Source organism: Gymnogyps californianus, chromosome 5 (genome assembly GCF_018139145.2).
Source record: "Gymnogyps californianus isolate 813 chromosome 5, ASM1813914v2, whole genome shotgun sequence".
NCBI lineage: Eukaryota > Metazoa > Chordata > Aves > Accipitriformes > Cathartidae > Gymnogyps > Gymnogyps californianus.
The window spans coordinates 68,142,283-68,159,796 of NC_059475.1; the positions used below are offsets into that span (position 1 = coordinate 68,142,283).

At 51.4% G+C, this 17,514-nt stretch overlaps 1 protein-coding gene across 4 annotated transcripts in view; it reads left to right on the plus strand.

The window, feature by feature from the left end:
* The first annotated feature begins 1,407 nt into the window (after positions 1 to 1,407).
* Positions 1,408 to 17,514, plus strand: part of FERMT2 (FERM domain containing kindlin 2) — a 51,400-nt gene continuing 35,293 nt past the window's right edge. For 3 of the 4 annotated variants that reach the window (XM_050897422.1, XM_050897423.1, XM_050897424.1), the window contains exon 1: positions 1,539 to 1,733. In XM_050897422.1, coding sequence (XP_050753379.1) covers positions 1,577 to 1,733 — 157 coding nt within the window. In that variant the 5' untranslated portion in view covers positions 1,539 to 1,576. Of the gene's footprint in view, positions 1,734 to 17,514 lie in introns of all 4 variants that reach the window. The other variant, XM_050897425.1, reaches the window with a different exon arrangement.

Consider the following 17,514-nt stretch of genomic DNA (forward strand, 5'->3'; position numbering starts at 1 on the left):
GATGAAATGGGGGTTACATTGACAGGGATTAAGGCCGCAGGAGGATTCGGTGGGGGATGTCATCTGCTGCCCATCCTCCCACTGTTCGGGGCAGCGTTACCCAATTTCCCCCTGGCAGCATCAGCCACGTTAGCCCAAATCCTCCATGCTGTTTATGTGTAAAACCTGGCTTACTCTGCCCAGAGCGAGCTTAAGAAAGCTTTTATTAATCCGTATGGGAAAACAGAGGAACAGCCCTTTATAAATATCTCCATTATAACAGCAAAAGTGAAAAGGCGGTAAGACTTTATCATCCCCATTAAGAGGTTTTTGTTGCCTTCACGATGGCAAAGCTCCCGCTGCCGTTTGCACCACAGGACGTGGGAACGGCGCTCGTGGAGAAAGCTCCGGGCTGGCGGAGCCATCGCCGAGGTTGCCGGGGAGGGCACGGCTTTGTCGGGATGCGGCTTCCCATCGCCCAGCACAGTGCGGGACACATCCTGCCCGCTGCCACCGACCACCACGCTGGACCTCAAAATGCAGCTCCTTCCGTGTGACGGTTTTTCAGGAAGCCCGGTTGCCTTGGCGGGATGTATGTATCATTGGGTGGAGAGCTACAGGAAGCGGATAATATTTTTTTTTTTCCTCCATTTGTGCCGGTTCAGACTCTTATTTAAAGACAGTTCCTATTTCCTAGATTCAGAGATGATAAGGATGGAGGGAACCAGCACATCGCCCAGCCTCAGCGCGGGCACGGCGCAGGCCACGGACTGCGATGCTAAGGTAAGGGGTTTGCCTAACAGAGACATATTTTGCTCATGAATTTGGGGCTTTTAAATAGCCAGCGTTAAAAAAAAAAAACAAAAAAACAACCCTAAAGGCAGCAGAGCGGGCAAGGCTGCCACGGAAAGGCGCTCAAAGCATCCACGCGTGTTTGGGACACGGAGTTTCCACCGGCCCTAGAGGACGCTCTCCGGGCCGGCTCATGAGTTCCCCCCCTCCGCACGCCCCGGGACCGCCGACCACCGCGCCGGGGAGACGGGGGGGGGTGGCGGGGGGAGGTGGGGGGGGCTGTCCGCGGTTCCACCGGCTGCGCCCCGCGGCTCAGCCCCGCTCCGCGATGCCCCCGCCGGCAGCCGGGCCGGGCCGGGCCGAGCCGCCCCCCGGCGAGTCCCGGATGTTGGAGCGGCCCCGCTTGCTCCGTCCTTCGCTTCCATAAAAGGCCAAGGGGCCCGGCGGGGCGCGTTTTTCCTTTAATTATTATCCCCCTCCTCCTCCTCCTCCTCCTCCTCCTCCTCCTCCTCCTCTCCCCCCCTTCTCCTCCTCCCTCTCCCCGCCCGCCCCTTCTCCTCCCGCGGCGGCCCCGCAGGCAGCGGCTGGGGGGCGGCGGGGCAGCGCTGCACCCCCCCCGCCCCCCCCATCCGATCCCGCCCCACCGCGCCCCCATCCCACATCTCACCCCCCCGCTCCCCGGGGCGCGGAGGCGGGCTGTGCCGTACCGTGCCGTGCCGTGCTGAGCCGGGCCGAGCCGAGCCGAGCCGAGCCGTGCCGGCGGGCGGGCGGTGAGGCGCGGCTGGCGGCGCAGGAGGCCGGGGCCATGGCGCTGGACGGGATCCGCATGCCGGACGGCTGCTACGCCGATGGGACGTGGGAGCTGAGCGTCCATGTCACCGACCTGGGCCGCGACGTCACCCTGCGGGTCACCGGCGAAATCCACATCGGCGGCGTCATGCTGCGCCTCGTTGAGAAGCTCGGTGAGTCCTCCCGCACCCCCAACCCAGCCCAGCACCCTGCCCCGGCATCCTCCCAGCACCCAGCACCCTGCCCCAGCACCCAGGACTCTGCCTCAGTACTGTGCTTCAGCACCCAGCGTTCTGCTCCAGTACTGTGCTTCAGCACCCAGCACTCTGCCCCAGCACCCTGCCCCAGTACTGTGCTTAAGCACCCAGCACCCTGCCCCAGCACCCAACACCCTGCCGCAGTACTGTGCTTCAGCACCCAGCACCCTGCCCCAGCACCCTGCCCCAGTACTGTGCTTGAGCATCCAGGACCCTGCCCCAGTACTGTGCTTCAGCACCCTGCTCCAGCACCCAGGACCCTGCCCCAGTACTGTGCTTGAGCATCCAGGACCCTGCCCCAGTACTGTGCTTAGCATCCAGGACCCTGCCCCAGTACTGTGCTTAGCATCCAGACCCTGCCCAGTACTGTGCTTGAGCATCCAGCCCTGCCCCAGTACTGTGCTTGAGCACCCAGCACCCTGCTCCAGCATCCAGACCCTGCCCCAGTACTGTGCTTAAGCACCCAGCAGTCTGCCCCAGTACTGTGCTTCAGCACCCAGCACCCTGCTCCCCCCAGCACTCTGCCCCAGTACTGTGCTTGAGCACCCAGCACTCTGCCCCAGTACTGTGCTTAAGCACCCAGCAGTCTGCCCCAGTACTGTGCTTCAGCACCCAGCATCCTGCTCCAGCACCCAGGACCCTGCCCCAGTACTGTGCTTGAGCACCCAGGAGCCTGCCCCAGTACTGTGCTTCAGCACCCAGCACCCTGCTCCAGCACCCAGGACCCTGCCCCAGTACTATGCTTGAGCACCCAGCACCCTGCCCCAGCCCTCTGCTTAGCGCCCTGCCTGTCCTAGCACCCTGCCCTGGCACTCAGCACCCTGCCTGCCCTAACACCCCATCCCAGCACCCTGCCCACTCCTGGGACCCAGCACCCAGCCTGCCCAGCACCCCATCCCAGCCCCGAGCTGCCCCTCTCCCCCATGCACCCTTCCACGCTCCACCCAGAAGCCCCCACTCCCCCGGCCCGGCAGCCCCCCTGCTCCCAGCCCGCTGCCCAGCCAGCACCCTGTGCTGCCGCCTCCGAACCGCTTCGGGCCAAAACTGGCCAAACTTTTACACCCCGGGGCTGGTTTGCCTGTGGCGGGGCCTCAGCCCCTGTCCGCCGGCTGCTTTGCACCCAGGATTTTACACAGAGCTGGGAAACATCTTCATTTATAGGGTGGGGGGGGGGGATTTTTATGGGTGCTCTCCAGTTTACAGCAGACTTTAATTCCGAAGTTGTAGCTGGCTCCGCGCTGCTTTGGACGAGGGACGCGCCTCCGAGGGCCCTTTGCAAGCATGGGGGGATTAACGCGGGTGGCGTGGGTGGGTGGGTGGGGGGAGCCTTGGGCTTGGGACCGGGGACACCGCGGTGTCCGGTGGCTTTGGGTGCGTACCTGGACAAAGAGCCCGTTTGTCTGGGACGCGTGGGAACGCGCGGCCGAAGCAGCCGGGACGGCTTTGTGGCGGAGGAGCCAGCTCGGGCGAGCTCCCCGCCGACAGCGAGCGCCCCAACTTGCCGGCCGTGGGGAGCTCTGCCTCGCCAAACGTCCCCCTTGTCTTTTTATCAGCTCTTTATGGCTCGGGTGTGTTTACTCAACGGTACAGTCTGGGCCGATGACTGTAATTGCTCAAATAAAATATTAATTGCAAGGTCCCCGCGCGTGCCTGCGGCTGTGGGAGTAGCGGAGCTGTCAGCTGCGCCTGCAGGTCCCGGTTCAACGCAGAGCTCTCATGCGACTTTAAAAATACCGTCTTCCACCATGCTTAGGTTTTGATTTATTAATTATCTGAAGTTAAAGGAAGGAAGAGACAGATATAAATACGCTTGTTTCAAAAGGAAGCAAGCACTCGCATCAAAGGGTCTCGTGCTGGAGATAGCCTTGACTCTCCGAAAACTTGATTTTTTTTGTTGCTGTTGTTATTTTTATGCTGGAGCTGCAGAAAGATTTGCTGAAGTTGAGCACTCAGTGTCTAGGGAGAAAGAATAACAGCTTTCTAGAAACGATGAAAAACCATCCCGTTGATCGCAAATGAATAAGCGATGCTCCCCTCAGTTTTGAGCTGCGCTGGCTGTCGGGGCCGGCCGAAGCCGAAGCGGAGCCGGGGCCGACTCGTGTGCCGAAAGCCGGGCGCATGCACGGGGATGGAGGCCAACGAGGACCTAAATTAGCGCCTGACGTAATGCATATCCCCCCCTAACCCCCCCAAAATGTGTTTGCCCGGATCCTCTCCACTTGTTAAATTAGGGATTGTATTAGAGGGAAGGAATGCAGCGGCCGCAGCGCCGGCCCCGGCGGGGGGAGCGGGGACGGTGCTCCCCCGGGGGGCTCGGCCCCAATGCCCCCCTCCCTGGGACAGTCAAGACCCGCGGATATCTCCAGCTGTTGCCTTCCCTTTCCCCTTGGCTTTTGTCACCAAGCCAAGCTATACGTATTTAGTTCCTTTTAATCTTCCTGCGTGTCAGCTCTTCCAGCCCTCTCATTATTTTTATGGCTCTTCTTTGAGCTCCTGCCAGTTTATCAGGGTCGGGTTTAGCAGAGCGGGGTGGGACGGGACTCGCTCCTCGCCCTCGTGTGCCTCCTCAATGCCCTCCTTCATCCAGCCTCTGCCGCTGCTTCATCTCCAGATATATTAATTTTGCAATTTTTCCGCGTTGAAACCCTTTCCTTGCGTTTTTAACCTGTCCCTCCCCGTCGTTCCTCTGTCCCTGCCGGTGTTCGTTTCCCTTTTTTAACAACTCCCAGCTTTAAAAAAATTATTGACCTTTTGCAAAGCACATTTTTTGCTGTGAGTTTTAAGGAAATGTCTTAAAAATAAAGTTTCCTTGCAGCTCTGGGATCTCCTATGGACTGCTCTGCTTGCGCGTCGTGGGGGGAGGAAGGAAGGGGGGGCTGTGCCTTGGGCAGGGGTTTGCTGGCTCCATCCTTTGGGACAAACCTCCCGTAGGCTTCGTGCTGCCGGAGGGCAGGGAAAGCAGATTTCTGTGGCCTGCCCAGAGTTTCACTGAAGTTTAGGGCATTGCCGTGAATTTGCAACAGACTGGCCCGGCTCTGGTTGTAGGCTGCTGGTAGAAGCTCTTCAGCCGTTAGCGAGTGGGGGGAAAAAATGCCTTCCCTCCTCCCAGCAGGCAAGAGAGCTTGGAAAAGGGAAAATCTAGATTTACATTAGTATTTTCTGATGCTTGTAGGAGAACATGATCGCAGTAAATAGCCCTTTGCCTTGGAGAGAGCTGGGGTGCACGGGGGACGCGTGTTGGGATGCCGCGCTCAGAGCAGGAAGGCAGGAAAGTCTCTCCTCCCTCATTGCGAGGCTGCAGGTATCAGTAAATCTTGTCGACTCAGTCCTTGCCTGCGCAGAGCGGCTGCGGTCGGACTATTTGGGAATAGGCAATTAAAATCTGTCACTAATGCAGGCAGGGATTGGAAAAAACCCAAGCAGCAGATAGGAATTCTGGTTACTCAAGTGAATTGCAATGACCTGTTCGCTCCCCTGTTATTTATCATCCCTCTGGATTAAGCCACTCTAGTTAATTGAGCCGTGCCGTGTGCTTGGCAGAGTCATCTCTGAAAAACAAGCAAAAAACTGCTGAGGTTTTAAGAGCAGTAGTATTTAGTTGGTCCGTGTGGGTTGGGGTCTGTACTGGAAACTCCTGGTATTCACCCAGGGGTTTTTAGGAATTTTGCCACTATTGACTTACTTACAAACAAAAAAATGAGGCTTAAAATCACTGGGAGCAGAGGAAGGAAGGAAGTGAACGCAGGTTATTGTTGTTGTCAACTTCAGGCTGTTTTAAACACATGCAAGAAAAAAAAAACCTTGCTTTTTTGAAATGCACTTGGGAGGAGCTTTGTGGGATGTACGTTAAACGCAGGATTGCGTTTGGGGGATGCTCTGTACGGTAGTGGGAATAAAAGAATAGCTGACAGAAACACGGAAGGGGGGACAAATGGTGGCTGGCAGAGGAATGGCTTAAGACAGGTGACCTAAATGTGCACTGGGCAGATTCAGAAAGTCCGTGGATAGAAGTTTTGCAATGGAAATGCGGATTTCTCTCTAGGTTTCTTTTACAGGCAGTATATGCGTGGCAGCCGGCTCCAGCTGCGGGGGCTCGCTGGGAGCACTGGGGGAGGACTGAGCACCTTTAAGGGTTTGTACCTCGAGAAAATAGATAAGTGAATGAAAAAAAAAAAACCCTGCTAGGTTTGGAATTACAGCAGTCCTTCTGGACCGAAAGGCGTTAACGCTTGCTGCATCGCCCGGCCAAGGCGGGAGGATGGCTCGAGGTGCTGCGGCCGTGGAGTGGTGGCATCCCCATTTTATTGAGCCAGGATGGGCGCACGTGCACGCTTGTACCGGGGATAAACGTCAAAGCAAGCCCCCCCCCCCCCCCCCCCCCCGCCCTCGATAGAGAGTGGCTGATAATGGCAGGCAGTGATGACATCTTCTAAAGCCTTGGGGTTTTTTGTCAATCACGTCTTCGATAAGGGTTTGGGCAACTGGTTTAAACTCCATTGTTCCCATTGGCAGCTCCTCCGCTATCTCCTTTTCATCACTTGGGAGAGGGCGGGATGTCACCTGAGGACTGACACGGGAGTTGTCACATGCAGAGTGTTTTGTTTTAGGTGACATAGCACATTGTAGCACATCAGGTTCTTTCTTTTGCTGGTTTTAGCCTGCAAATGTGTCTGGGATTCACCCCAGGGGCTCTGTTCACCATTGAATGGACTCTGCCCATGTTATCTTGCCAATGACTTCAGCTGTACTCTTTGCAAGATCGATTGAAAGTATTAGTGTTCTCCCTGTAAAGTCTCTTTTTCTTAATGGACCCCTTAAAGGGTTGTGAATAAAACACCAAGAAAGCGCAGCGTCATTGATTTCCCCAGGTTTGTGTTTGAGGTTTTGCAGTGCTTATAAATGCTCCGAGCCGTCATGAGACTTGCTGGGGAAATTCTTTGCCTTGAAACTGGAATGAACGCTTTGAAACAGCTTAAGGCTGTGTAAAAGAAATGCAGAGTCCTCGCCCCAGCCCACTTCTATTGCGAACACAAGGCAGGATGAGTCTGCAGTGCTGTCTTGCAGTTGACTTGCTCCTTTTGCTTTGGACTTCTCCAAGGAGACTTGGGTAGGGGCTCACTAGGTGACCACGTGTGCTTTCCTGTTAGGGGAGGCAAGAGAAATGCCTGGAGGCTAAAGAGAAATAAAGGAAGGGTTTTTATTGTAGCCACGCTTTGCAAAAATACTTACCTGAGCATCAGTGCTTGGTGCCTGGAGTATGGTCAGGGCTTTTCTCCGGTCCATGCCGCCAGGATGACAGCTGAGCATCTTCATTTGCAGGATCTGCAGATACTCGTCTGGCCGTCAGTTGTCGGTTGAGACAAGAAGGATGTTTTGGTTCAAAATCAGCGCTCGGGCACTCCTCAGTATTGCTTTTCAAGTACATGGCGTTCATGAGAGGACTCTGAGTGCCATTTAATACGCCGGGAGGCTTGCGAGAAGCTGTTTGTATTCCCTTTGAGGCAGGGTGGTGAGTGGTTGTCTCAAATAACGTGATAAATGGTGGCGGTGTTTGCTGCTGAGGGCAGCTCGAGCTGCTGCGGTTTGGGCAGGCGGGACTCTGATGCTCCGCACTGACCCCGCTCCAGATTTCCTTGGGAAAACCTCATCCCAGGCTTTTAAACAGCAAAACTTACACAGCTGGTGGGAGGTGGGATGGTGAGCACAGAGGCTGGGGGAATCTGGCATGCTGCTGAGCACAAAAGTCCTCCTGCTCCAGAAACAGGCAGGGTTTTGGGCCGTTTTGAGGCGAAAGCGGTACCCTGGAGGCTGCCGGATGCTGCCCAGCGGAGATGTTCGAGGCACGGATGCTCCTGCTTCAGCAGCGTCTTCAAGGAGACCAAAGGAGCTGCTAATGCACCCTGCATTTACATATTGCCACTTGATTAATATCTTTGCTAGTGACCTGTGCTGAATCCTTGTCCCCTGAATAACACATTTTTAATGGCATTTAAGTGAGAATATGCAAGTGCCTATTAACACAGACACTCTCTGGCCGTGCACATTGATCCGTGCGGGGCTGGCTCTTTACTTTACATCCAGCTTTTGACTCCAGGAAGCTTCTACGTAGGCTCACACCAAATTGCAGGATTGTGGCTCAAATAATGTCTTCTTTGTTAGCCTAAGTGGAATATTCATCTGAACTACCAATGACCAGAGGAATTTGGGGCGGGGGTAGGTAAACGCCATACGGAGGCAGCTCCAAGCTACGGTCACGGCAATTAATAATTCTGTCCGGAGTGGCAATGACTCCTTGGAAACCAAAAAAAAAAAAAAAAAATTCAAGTTTTTATATTTTATTTTAATTTAATTTTTTTTTTTTTAATTCTTTCGCTACGAGCCATCTGCTTTGGCTCGAAAGAACCCGGCCGATGACACAGATCCCGGTCGGAGGGGGAAGAGAGCGGGACGGGAGGCGGCGGCGGCGTTCCCGCGAATACCAGAGCCTGGGTTTGTCATACCACAAACAGGAAATTGTTGGGTTTGCTGCTCCCACCCAGCCCAAATCAGTAGTTTCCTCTTCCAGCTCCCTCAGGTTTCGATTTGACGTAAGGCGCGCGGGGAAGCCGGTGTGGGGAGCTGCACTCGCGTCACTCCGAGAGAGCCAAAATGATAGAAATCATCTTTTTTTTTTTCTTTCTTTTTTCCCCCCATAGCCATCCTTTCCTTTTCCCCACCCTTCTCCATCAGCGCTTGCATTTCACCCGGGCGTCTGGCTGAGTCTCTCTCAACCATATAAAAACCCAAACAAATTGTACCCAAAATAGTTTTAATATTTCTCTATAGAAGCCAAATGCCTCCGGGTGTTCCCTGGCAGGGATTTCTGAACCCTCTTTCTGTGTTGTTACGTGTGCGACGGTTGCGTTCATAGCAGGCACCATCCTCCTCTGCGTGCTGGGGTAAAATCGTGCCCTAATTCTGATTTTTGGTTTAGAAAAATGGCATTTGGTAGTTGTCAGTCTGCAGCTTGCAGACCGCTGTGGGTTTATGAGCAACTTCTTGCAACCCCGCTATGGGACATTATAAAAAGCAAACCAGGAACCTGGATTTTAACCCTTGGTCTGTGATTATGGGCAGGGGAAAAAAAAGGATTGTGGATAACTGCATGGAATTGTGGCTGTGGAGAGTGTTTACCAAGTTGGGAAAGAGAAGAGGGAGTATTTGCACTGCAAACTTCAGTTGTTTCAACATCACCGGTGACACCGCCACCGCGAGCTCCAATTTTGGGTGTTTAGGGGATTTATTTTTTTGGGGGGGGGGGTTGTGGTTTTTCTTACAGGCAAGGGGAAGGAAGGAGATTTACGGTGTTCGTGGAGCTCATGGCACACCGACTTCAGCCCAGCATCCAGCCCTGGGCGTGCCTGGGGGAAAAAGTCTCGTAGTGTTAAAACATCTTAAAGAAGATGCATTTCTTTGTTCTCGTTCTGAAATGTGAATTAACCAATAGCTTAGGGGCAGAGAAACAAAACCGAGCAAAACTTCTCAGCTGGTGGGATTCGGTTCTGAATGTTCTCGGCGGCTTTCAGGGTTTTTCAGGTGTTACAATTTGGAAAAATACTAAGAACCCCAAATTCCTGCTGGATGGAGAAATAACGAGTTTGAGCAGAGTTGCAGTAACTTAGTTTTCTTGCCCACGTTTGCTTTTTGCACATTGCTCGTGTTGTCCAGGCTGGAGCTTCCACCAGGTAGAACTGATGGGGCAGGGGAAGAACAGTGCCCAGCAAACCAGAGGAAAGCTTTTTTATTTTCTTTTTTATTTTCAAAGAACTGTGCTCTTCGGCTTTTCTTGCGCTCACCCGTTTTCCAGCGAGGTTGCAGCAGCTCTGGGTGCGGCTCGCCCTTGGTGGCCGTTCAAATACGAACCTTGGTCGGGAGCTCTGTGCACGGCATGTCCATGAGCTGGCATCGGTCCCTCTCCTGCAGATCAGGTGGGATCTTGGAGACCTCCAATTTTTGGTAAAAAGTGGCTGAATTTGGACGACAGGTTGAGAACAGCGTTGGGAGGGGGTGCACGCAGGCAGACAGGCACACCAGCAGTTGCATAAACCTTCCCCTTTATAATTTCGGGTGTTTTTTAGCTTGCAAAACAACCAGCCAGCAACCAAAAATTCATCTTGCCAATTATTACATTTTAAATCTCTTACCAGCCGATTATGCATGTTTGTTTGGTGGTCGTTTTCTTTTTTTTTTTCCCCCCTCGTCCCTGCAGGCATATATACTTTTGGAAGGGTTAATTGCCGAAACTCCAAATTCAATTAGAAAGTCTGCGTTTTATGAAATTGCCTGGAAAGAGCTATATCGCTGTCTTGCTGAGCTTCCCTTCCTTACTGATAATACACAGAGCTTTGCTCGACACGACGTCCGTGTCTGCAAAGAGCCGTCTGCAGCAGAAATTGTCTTCTCCGCCACCCCGCACGTCCTGCCCTCCGGCTTTTGTGCCTGAGCTTGGTTGCGTGATGGGTGAGGTGGACCCAAGCTCAAGGTTGGAGGTCTTAAAGCCCTTTAAAAGTGCGTTGTGTGCATCAATGAGCTTGGGCTAACTGATGCAGAAATAAGTAAGAAAAATGGTGGGGTTTCATCCCCTCCCCATGGCATCTCCCCATGGCTCTGCAAAGGACCTAGGGCAGAGACCAGCTTCACCCCAAAACTTACTTTGCCCCAGGAGCTCATCCCAAAACACGTGCGTGGGAAGGCTGGTGGCATGTGAAGCATTTTTGACTGCCATCACTGCCAGGGAGGGACGAGGCTCCTTTCCCTTCTGCTCTGCCCGGGGGGATGCCGGAAGGTTTGGTGTCCCTCTCCTGCTGACCAGGATCCCACCTGGTCTGCAGGAGAGGGACCAACACTGGCTCTCAGGTTTGGTGTGGGATGAGGCTGCCCGAGGCATCCCAATGGTTACAAACCTCTCTTTCCAGGGGGTTAAGCTTTTATCAGAGAATAACCATCGTGAAGGCGCGCTTGGGGAATTGCCTGGTGAGACCGAAGCTTCAGATGAGAGGTTGGGAATTCAGGTGGCCCGTTGGGTCCTCCTTTATCTGCCGTACGCATCCGTCTCGCCAAACGTCCTTTGGCTCCGTTATCGGGATATGATGTCTTTTTGGCAGGGACCAGCTCCCTTATGCCTTGCACGTTCGTTGTTGGGGATGAGTCAGGATTGCAGACTGCTGGCACCGTCACCCTGGGGCACTTTTCCTTTTTGGTGAGGGAAGGGAAGTGTGATACACGGCTGGAGGGTGAGGGAGTGCCCGGGCTGGTAGTCAAGGCAGTTGAGTGCTCCCTGGAGAAGTAGTTTTCCTTCCTTCCTTCCTCTGCTGCTGTGTTTCTGTCCGATGCTTCCTATTTTGTGCTGGATGAATCATGGAAACCGCAGTCCTTAATTGAGTTTTCTGCCATTTCTTGTGATTCCATGGGAGGCAGGGAGCAGCCAGTGAAAGCCTCCTCCGGAGGAGTGCTTGATGAGTGGGGGGGGAAACACTCGGCAAAATCAGGTTGTAAAATTCCTGTTTTAAAAAAAATAACATTAAAAAAAAATAATAATCCACCCTTGCTTTCCTTTATTCCCTCCCGTAGAAAAATGAGCAAGCCAAATTGCTCTGAGGTGCTGGTGCAGGGATTTAAAACAAGGGTGCACGGCGCTTGCAAAGACCTTGCTGAGCCGATCGGTGCTCGTTAGCCTGGGGGTGTTGGGGAGCCGAGGTGGCCCAGGCTTTCGGCTCCTCCGGAGAGTTTCCTGATGTTTCAGCTGGGTTCAGCATTGCTGCAAAACTGTTCTGCCTGCTCAGGGGTTTAAACACGGTTGGGTATGGCTGTACTTCGCAGGTGAGCAGCTCTGAGAAACCCATAGACCTCCTGCTGCAATAGATGCTGAGAAATAAAATAGATTTTATTTTTTATATATCTACATATAATAAATTTATGCATAAAACCATAATGAAAGTAGGTAGGTACCTCTAGGGCAAACACCATATGCTCGGTTCACAGCTTGTGGTACGGATTGCCTGTGCCTTTTGCGTTCGTGGGATAGCATCAGAGGTGTAAAGCAAATTTAAAGGGGGTTTTGCTGTTCTTTCTGCAGGTGAGTGGCATCCGTTCAGGGCAAAGGTGCTTGTCGGTGTGGCCGGCACGAGATAAATTATTTCAGCCCGAGGAGGAGGAGGTATTTGTGTTTCTGTACTAGCAGTGCGAGTAGTAGATACTGTTGTGGCATCTTAATGAATTAAATTTCCAAGTGCTAGTTGAGTAATCCTATTAACACTGAAAAGAGCTTCCTTCCTAGAGTTTACTTTAGGAAAAAAGTAACTTTCAGGCTTGTCGGGATTTGCTTTTCTCCCTGAAGCCTGCGTGCGGATCTGGCTCCGGCAGAGATGCTTGAAAGCTCAGTATCCCGTGGGTCAAGCTGCTGGAGCGTGGAGGAGCAAAGCCCTGCACTGCCAGGAGCAGCGTTTCGGGGGGCATTTGGGTTCGATGTATCAGCCTCATGCTTTTGCAAAGATGCTCGTTGATGGCGTGGGCTCGTAAAATGTCCCTGCTCCGCACGTGGATTATAAAACAAAACCAGCGATTTAGAAACCAAGCGGTAAAATTTCACAGGGGCTTTTGCCGTGCCTCATTCCTGGGCTCTGGAGGTGGTGGGCTCTTCAGGGGAGGGTCGTGGGTTTGCGTAGCAAAAAGATTGACCGCTGCATTTTTTTTTGTCACCTCTTCGGTGCTTCACTTACCGTCCCTGCCCTGTCGAGACGTGGGCTTGCCCTTGTAAACCTCACTTATAAACCCAATAAAAGGACACTTCCTTTTCCAGCAGTGCAGCAGCATGTTCCCTCATTAGCAGAAGACGCTCCATAATTTTTCTGAGCAAGGACACATAGAACGTCGGTATTCAGCGTTGTGTCCCGAGGTGCTCAGTGCCCTCCACAGGTGGTTTTGGTTTTTTTTTTTTCCTTCTCCGTTTTTTTCATTGCTCTTGAATAGCTCTCTGCGACTGCACGGCGTGCTTTGACGTCAGGATTTCACGGCCGTGAACCGTGCGTGTCCCCTGGCATGCCAGGATGAGAGGGAGGTCTCCTGCGCTCGGTTGCGCTCACGGGAATCACAGCGTTGAGAACAAGGCTGCTTTTGTCCGGGGGTTTTTTTGTTTTTGTTTTTTTTTTAATAGGTCAAACTATTTTTCATGCAAGAAATGTTCTTCTTTAAATTTAAATTCCAGCACGCGTCCACCCTGTTTTGGACACCTCCGTGGGTGTGTCTAGATGTTCTCCTGAACATTTGTTCTCCTGAAGACAAAGTAGGATAAAATAGTGGTGATAGTTGCCCATGGTGGTAGATACAGGAGAATTTGAGGTACCACTTCGTATTTATTGTATTTATCAGGTGGTTGCTGCAGAGTGGCTGCTGTACGCTGTATTTTTCATAGCCTGGGTCAAATACATATGAGGCACGCGATTAAAAACTCCTCTTAAATCTCATTAGTACCAAGAGCATGAGATTGTCGTGGCTACAGCTTTATTACAGCAGTCTGATAATAATTTTATAGGGTGTTTATCTCCGTGTTGCAAAGTATAATTTTTCAAGTGTCGTGACCAGAGGCTGGAAGGATTTTTGTTCCATTTTGAACTTTGCTCTGCAATTAAATCCCCGTTGCGGGATGGAGGGGAGTCTACTCCAGTGTGCACCATACCCCAGAGGACTCAAATCCACACTAAAAAACAAATTCTACCCCGAGACAGCGACCGTGTCACCCAGCAAAACACATCAGCATTTCTGTTGGACTCAAGATAAATGAAAACAGCTCTGGTTTTAATTTTTTTTTTTTTTCCATAGCTGTCCTAGAAGGAGTGGCTTTGGCATGTTTAAAGGAATCTGGGTTTAAAGAGGTCAGTGCGAGCAACGAGGAGGCTACGTCCCATCCCTCCCTGTAGGGAGCAATGTGTTCAGCTATATAGATATATATATGTGTGTGTGTGTGTGTGTGTGTATGCACTCATAAAATACAAATATATAAACACACACATAGCTGTGTGTTTATATATTTATATTTTTATATATAAATAAATATATTAAAAATATATATTAAAAATAAATCTGGCTTGATTTTTTTTTTTTTTTTTGACTTATTTTTGACCGCAACGACGTTAGCCCAAAATGAGCCGGTCAGCTCACTGGCATTGTAGGGTCGCAGAGTAGCCTGGGCACTTCAATCTCCTGAAATCCCGATCCCGCACTGGTTGGGAGGACCTTTCAAAAGCAAGCGACGATCTTGCAGCCCTCCCCAGCAAACCGTGTGGGTCTCGATCCGGTCCACTGAGATGCAAAAGCCGATCCCCGCACCAGCATCCGCAGGCGGGGGAAGGAAACGCAGCAGTACTTAATGGTTGCATCAGTAGTTTCTGAAAAGTAAATAATATTAACGACTGTGAGAGCAGGCGCTGGCTGGAGCGGGACCTTCAGCAGCGTTCTTGGTCGTAAAAAGCTTCTTTATTCTTGCCCTACCCCAACACCTCTGTCCTGCTCCGTGCGCCAGATTAGCCATTTTTTGGTATTTCTGAATGTTTCGGGAACATTTGCAATATTCTCTGATTTTTTTAGTGATGTGAAGATATGCCTTCAGACCTCATTGACACACACCGCTTGATAGTACGTGGAAAAGGAAAACCTACCAAAGCAACCACGTGAGGTTATGTGCAAGGATTTTTGGTGGTGTTTTTTTATTTTTCCTCCCCTCTTTTTTACTTTTAGGCTTAAATTGCTCTCCTTTTCAAGTTTTTCAGTACTCCTGCCTTGCTTTCCGTGCACGGTGGCGAGGCGGTGCATCCCGAGGGGACAGGAGGGCGGAGGGGAGGGTGCATCCCCTCCCGGCGAGCTCGCCCAGGACACACGAGGCACTCCCCAGCTATTTATTGCTGGAGGTCTCTTTTCCTTTGAAGGAGTTTTTCTTCCCCACCGGCTTCCCAAGAGGGGTGTGTAACCAGCCAACACCCAGCCGTTGACTTGGAGAGCCCCTGGCCGCTCCGTGGGGCTTGCGAGCGCTGGATTAATGCGTTATCAGCAGGTATTTGAGGTTGAAGGTACTTCAGTCTCCCAGCCGCCTCTGGAGCTGTCTGCTGCCTGCAGTCGGGGTTTTAAATGTGCTGTCCGCATCTGTATTTTTTTCCAATAAAACGTGTATTGCATATTAATTAGAAAAAAAAAGAAATGCAACCCACTTGTTTTTTTCCTTCCATCCTTATGAAAACCCTCGAGCAATTTCAGCCCATCTGCACCAAACTCATTGAAAAGCTGCAAAGTTGGGGGGTTTTTTGGGTTTTTTTTCTCCGTAGCTTACCAAGTACAAAAATTACTTTTTGCAAGAGGAAATGATTGGCTTGTGAGTTGGTTTCAGTCCTTGCACCGTATCTTATATATATAGTATTTATATATATGTGTGTGTGTGTATAAACATGTGTGTGTATATATGACACGTGTATATATATTTTATATATGCATATATTGTGTGTGTGTGTATATTTGCATATATTTTTTATATATGTATGTATATGTGATGCAAGTGTGTATATATGTATGTTTATATGCATAATATATTTTTATTTATATATATATGGAGCAATTTGAAGCATTGTGTGAGTAATGGAAAGGCATTTTGCTACCTCAGCTTCCCGAGCGTGACTAGACCAGAGCAGGAATAATCATCATTAAAGGCACCCCTGGTGCACACTCACCGCTGGGGAAGAGCCAGGACCGGGAAAGGCTGCTGTGCTAATCCTGCTCCAATGGAAAAACAACCAGTGGGATGGATGGGCTTTGGTTCTGCCATGTTTTGTACCGGAGGAGGATGGTCCTCCATATTTCTCCCCCGGGAGGGCTGAAGACTTGAATCCGCTGCTCTAAAAGCCGTCACTTATAATTAAGAAATGAACTAAAACCTCTGCTTTGGCTGCATCCACCGCCCCTCCTAAAGTGAAGAGTGTTGCAGGGAAACCAGCTTCCGCTGCAAATCTTTGTTTCCAAAAATCAAACAAAAAACCACGATGCAAAGGAGACAGACTTGCAGAAGTTCCCTACGTACCTACTCAAGCTTATGCAGGAGCTTTTTAATAATCTGCCTCCGATCTTAAGGTGCTGGAGGCGTTCGTAGGCTCTTTGCTGTCCTATGGATTTAATCAGGGATGTGTGTGTGAAAGGGGATCTGGTGCTACCCTGCGGGAGCCTTTCCCGGAGGTGGAGACCACCACTGCTGGAGTCTCCTGCTCTCCAAATACCAATCTAGTGGGGTTTAACCGTGTGCTTGGGAGGGGAGGAAAAAAAAAAGAGAGGTTTATTTGGTCGTATCAGGGCTCTATTGTCCTGAACGGTGCACAGAAGGAGAGCCCATCTGTAATAGGGGATATCCCAAAATAACAAGGCAAATACAGTGTTTATGTAACGCTGGAGACTTGTATACTATTGCTAGTAAGTCATAAGCTCGCACAGAGAGCCTGCCAAGTGACGGTGATGCTTCTGAAGAAAGGAGGTTCAATAGCTGCTGCAGAACCGGAGCAGAAAAGGGACTTTTCAAATCCGCAGATCAGCAGAGGGAAAGTGTTTGGAGCAGCCGGCTCCTGGGATAAATGGGATAAATGGGCCATCAGGCAGAGCGGATGGGGCTGCCTCTGTCTTTTTTGCACTTCACCAAAATTCGACTTCGTCGCTTAAATGGTAATTGTGTACATGTGTATCTGTGCAATAGCAAGCCCGGAATTAAAATACACTTCGTACGCATCTCAATTAAGACTTATTTTCTGCTACTTGAATTCTAGATGTGAATTTAGTGGTAGCTGTGGGAATAAAAATCTGCAATTGTGATTATGCTGGACAAGCTGGTGTGGTATGACTGTGGCGAGGCACTGGCGTGAATTGAAAGCTAAGGATGTCTAAGGTTTAAAACACTTTATTGAGCAGCCCTTCACCTCTTCTCATAATGATCTGTCCTCGCAGAGGTCTCTGCAGCCGTCTGGGTGATTTAAGATGCCTCTTGCATTTGCAGGACCGTCTGAACAGCTTTTCAAGGTGAACAGCAAGCTTGCTCCGTGGGTTTTGCTGTACAAAATGTCCTCAGCATCACCCGTGCCGCATCTCTACCTCTTGGCACAGTTTTGGGAGGCAAATGCAAAACCAGGTTCTTCTTCTTCAAAAAAAAATCGCGGCTGGGTTCCCCAGCCCTCCCAGGCTCCCAGCAGCTGAGATTTCGGTTCAGGCCGTGCGGGGAGGTGGAGGAAGCGGGGAGCGGGGATTATTTTTGATGCCGGGAAGGAAGCGCCGTGCTTCCCTTTCCCGCGGGAGCTGCTGCTGGCGTTGGGCTCCTGGAGCTCCCTGTCCCCAACCCATGCTCCAGCCTCCACATCTCCACAGCCCTCCGGGCTGCCCCGCAGCCTTCACCTGGCAGGTTCCTTGCCTGGAAGGGGAGCATCGGCAGCAATGATTTGCTGTGACCCTAGCAAATGTGTGCAGCTCATTTCCAGGCATCCCTCTGTGCTCTCCTTTGCCGAAGGTGACCGTGGTGGGAGGATGCTTTTTTATTGCACGGAGGGCACCTAAATCCTGGTGGCTCTGGTGTTCCTTTCCCCTTGCTGTGCCATAGGCAGGAATCAGCCTGATTTAAACTAATATGGGTGGATTTTCCCATCCC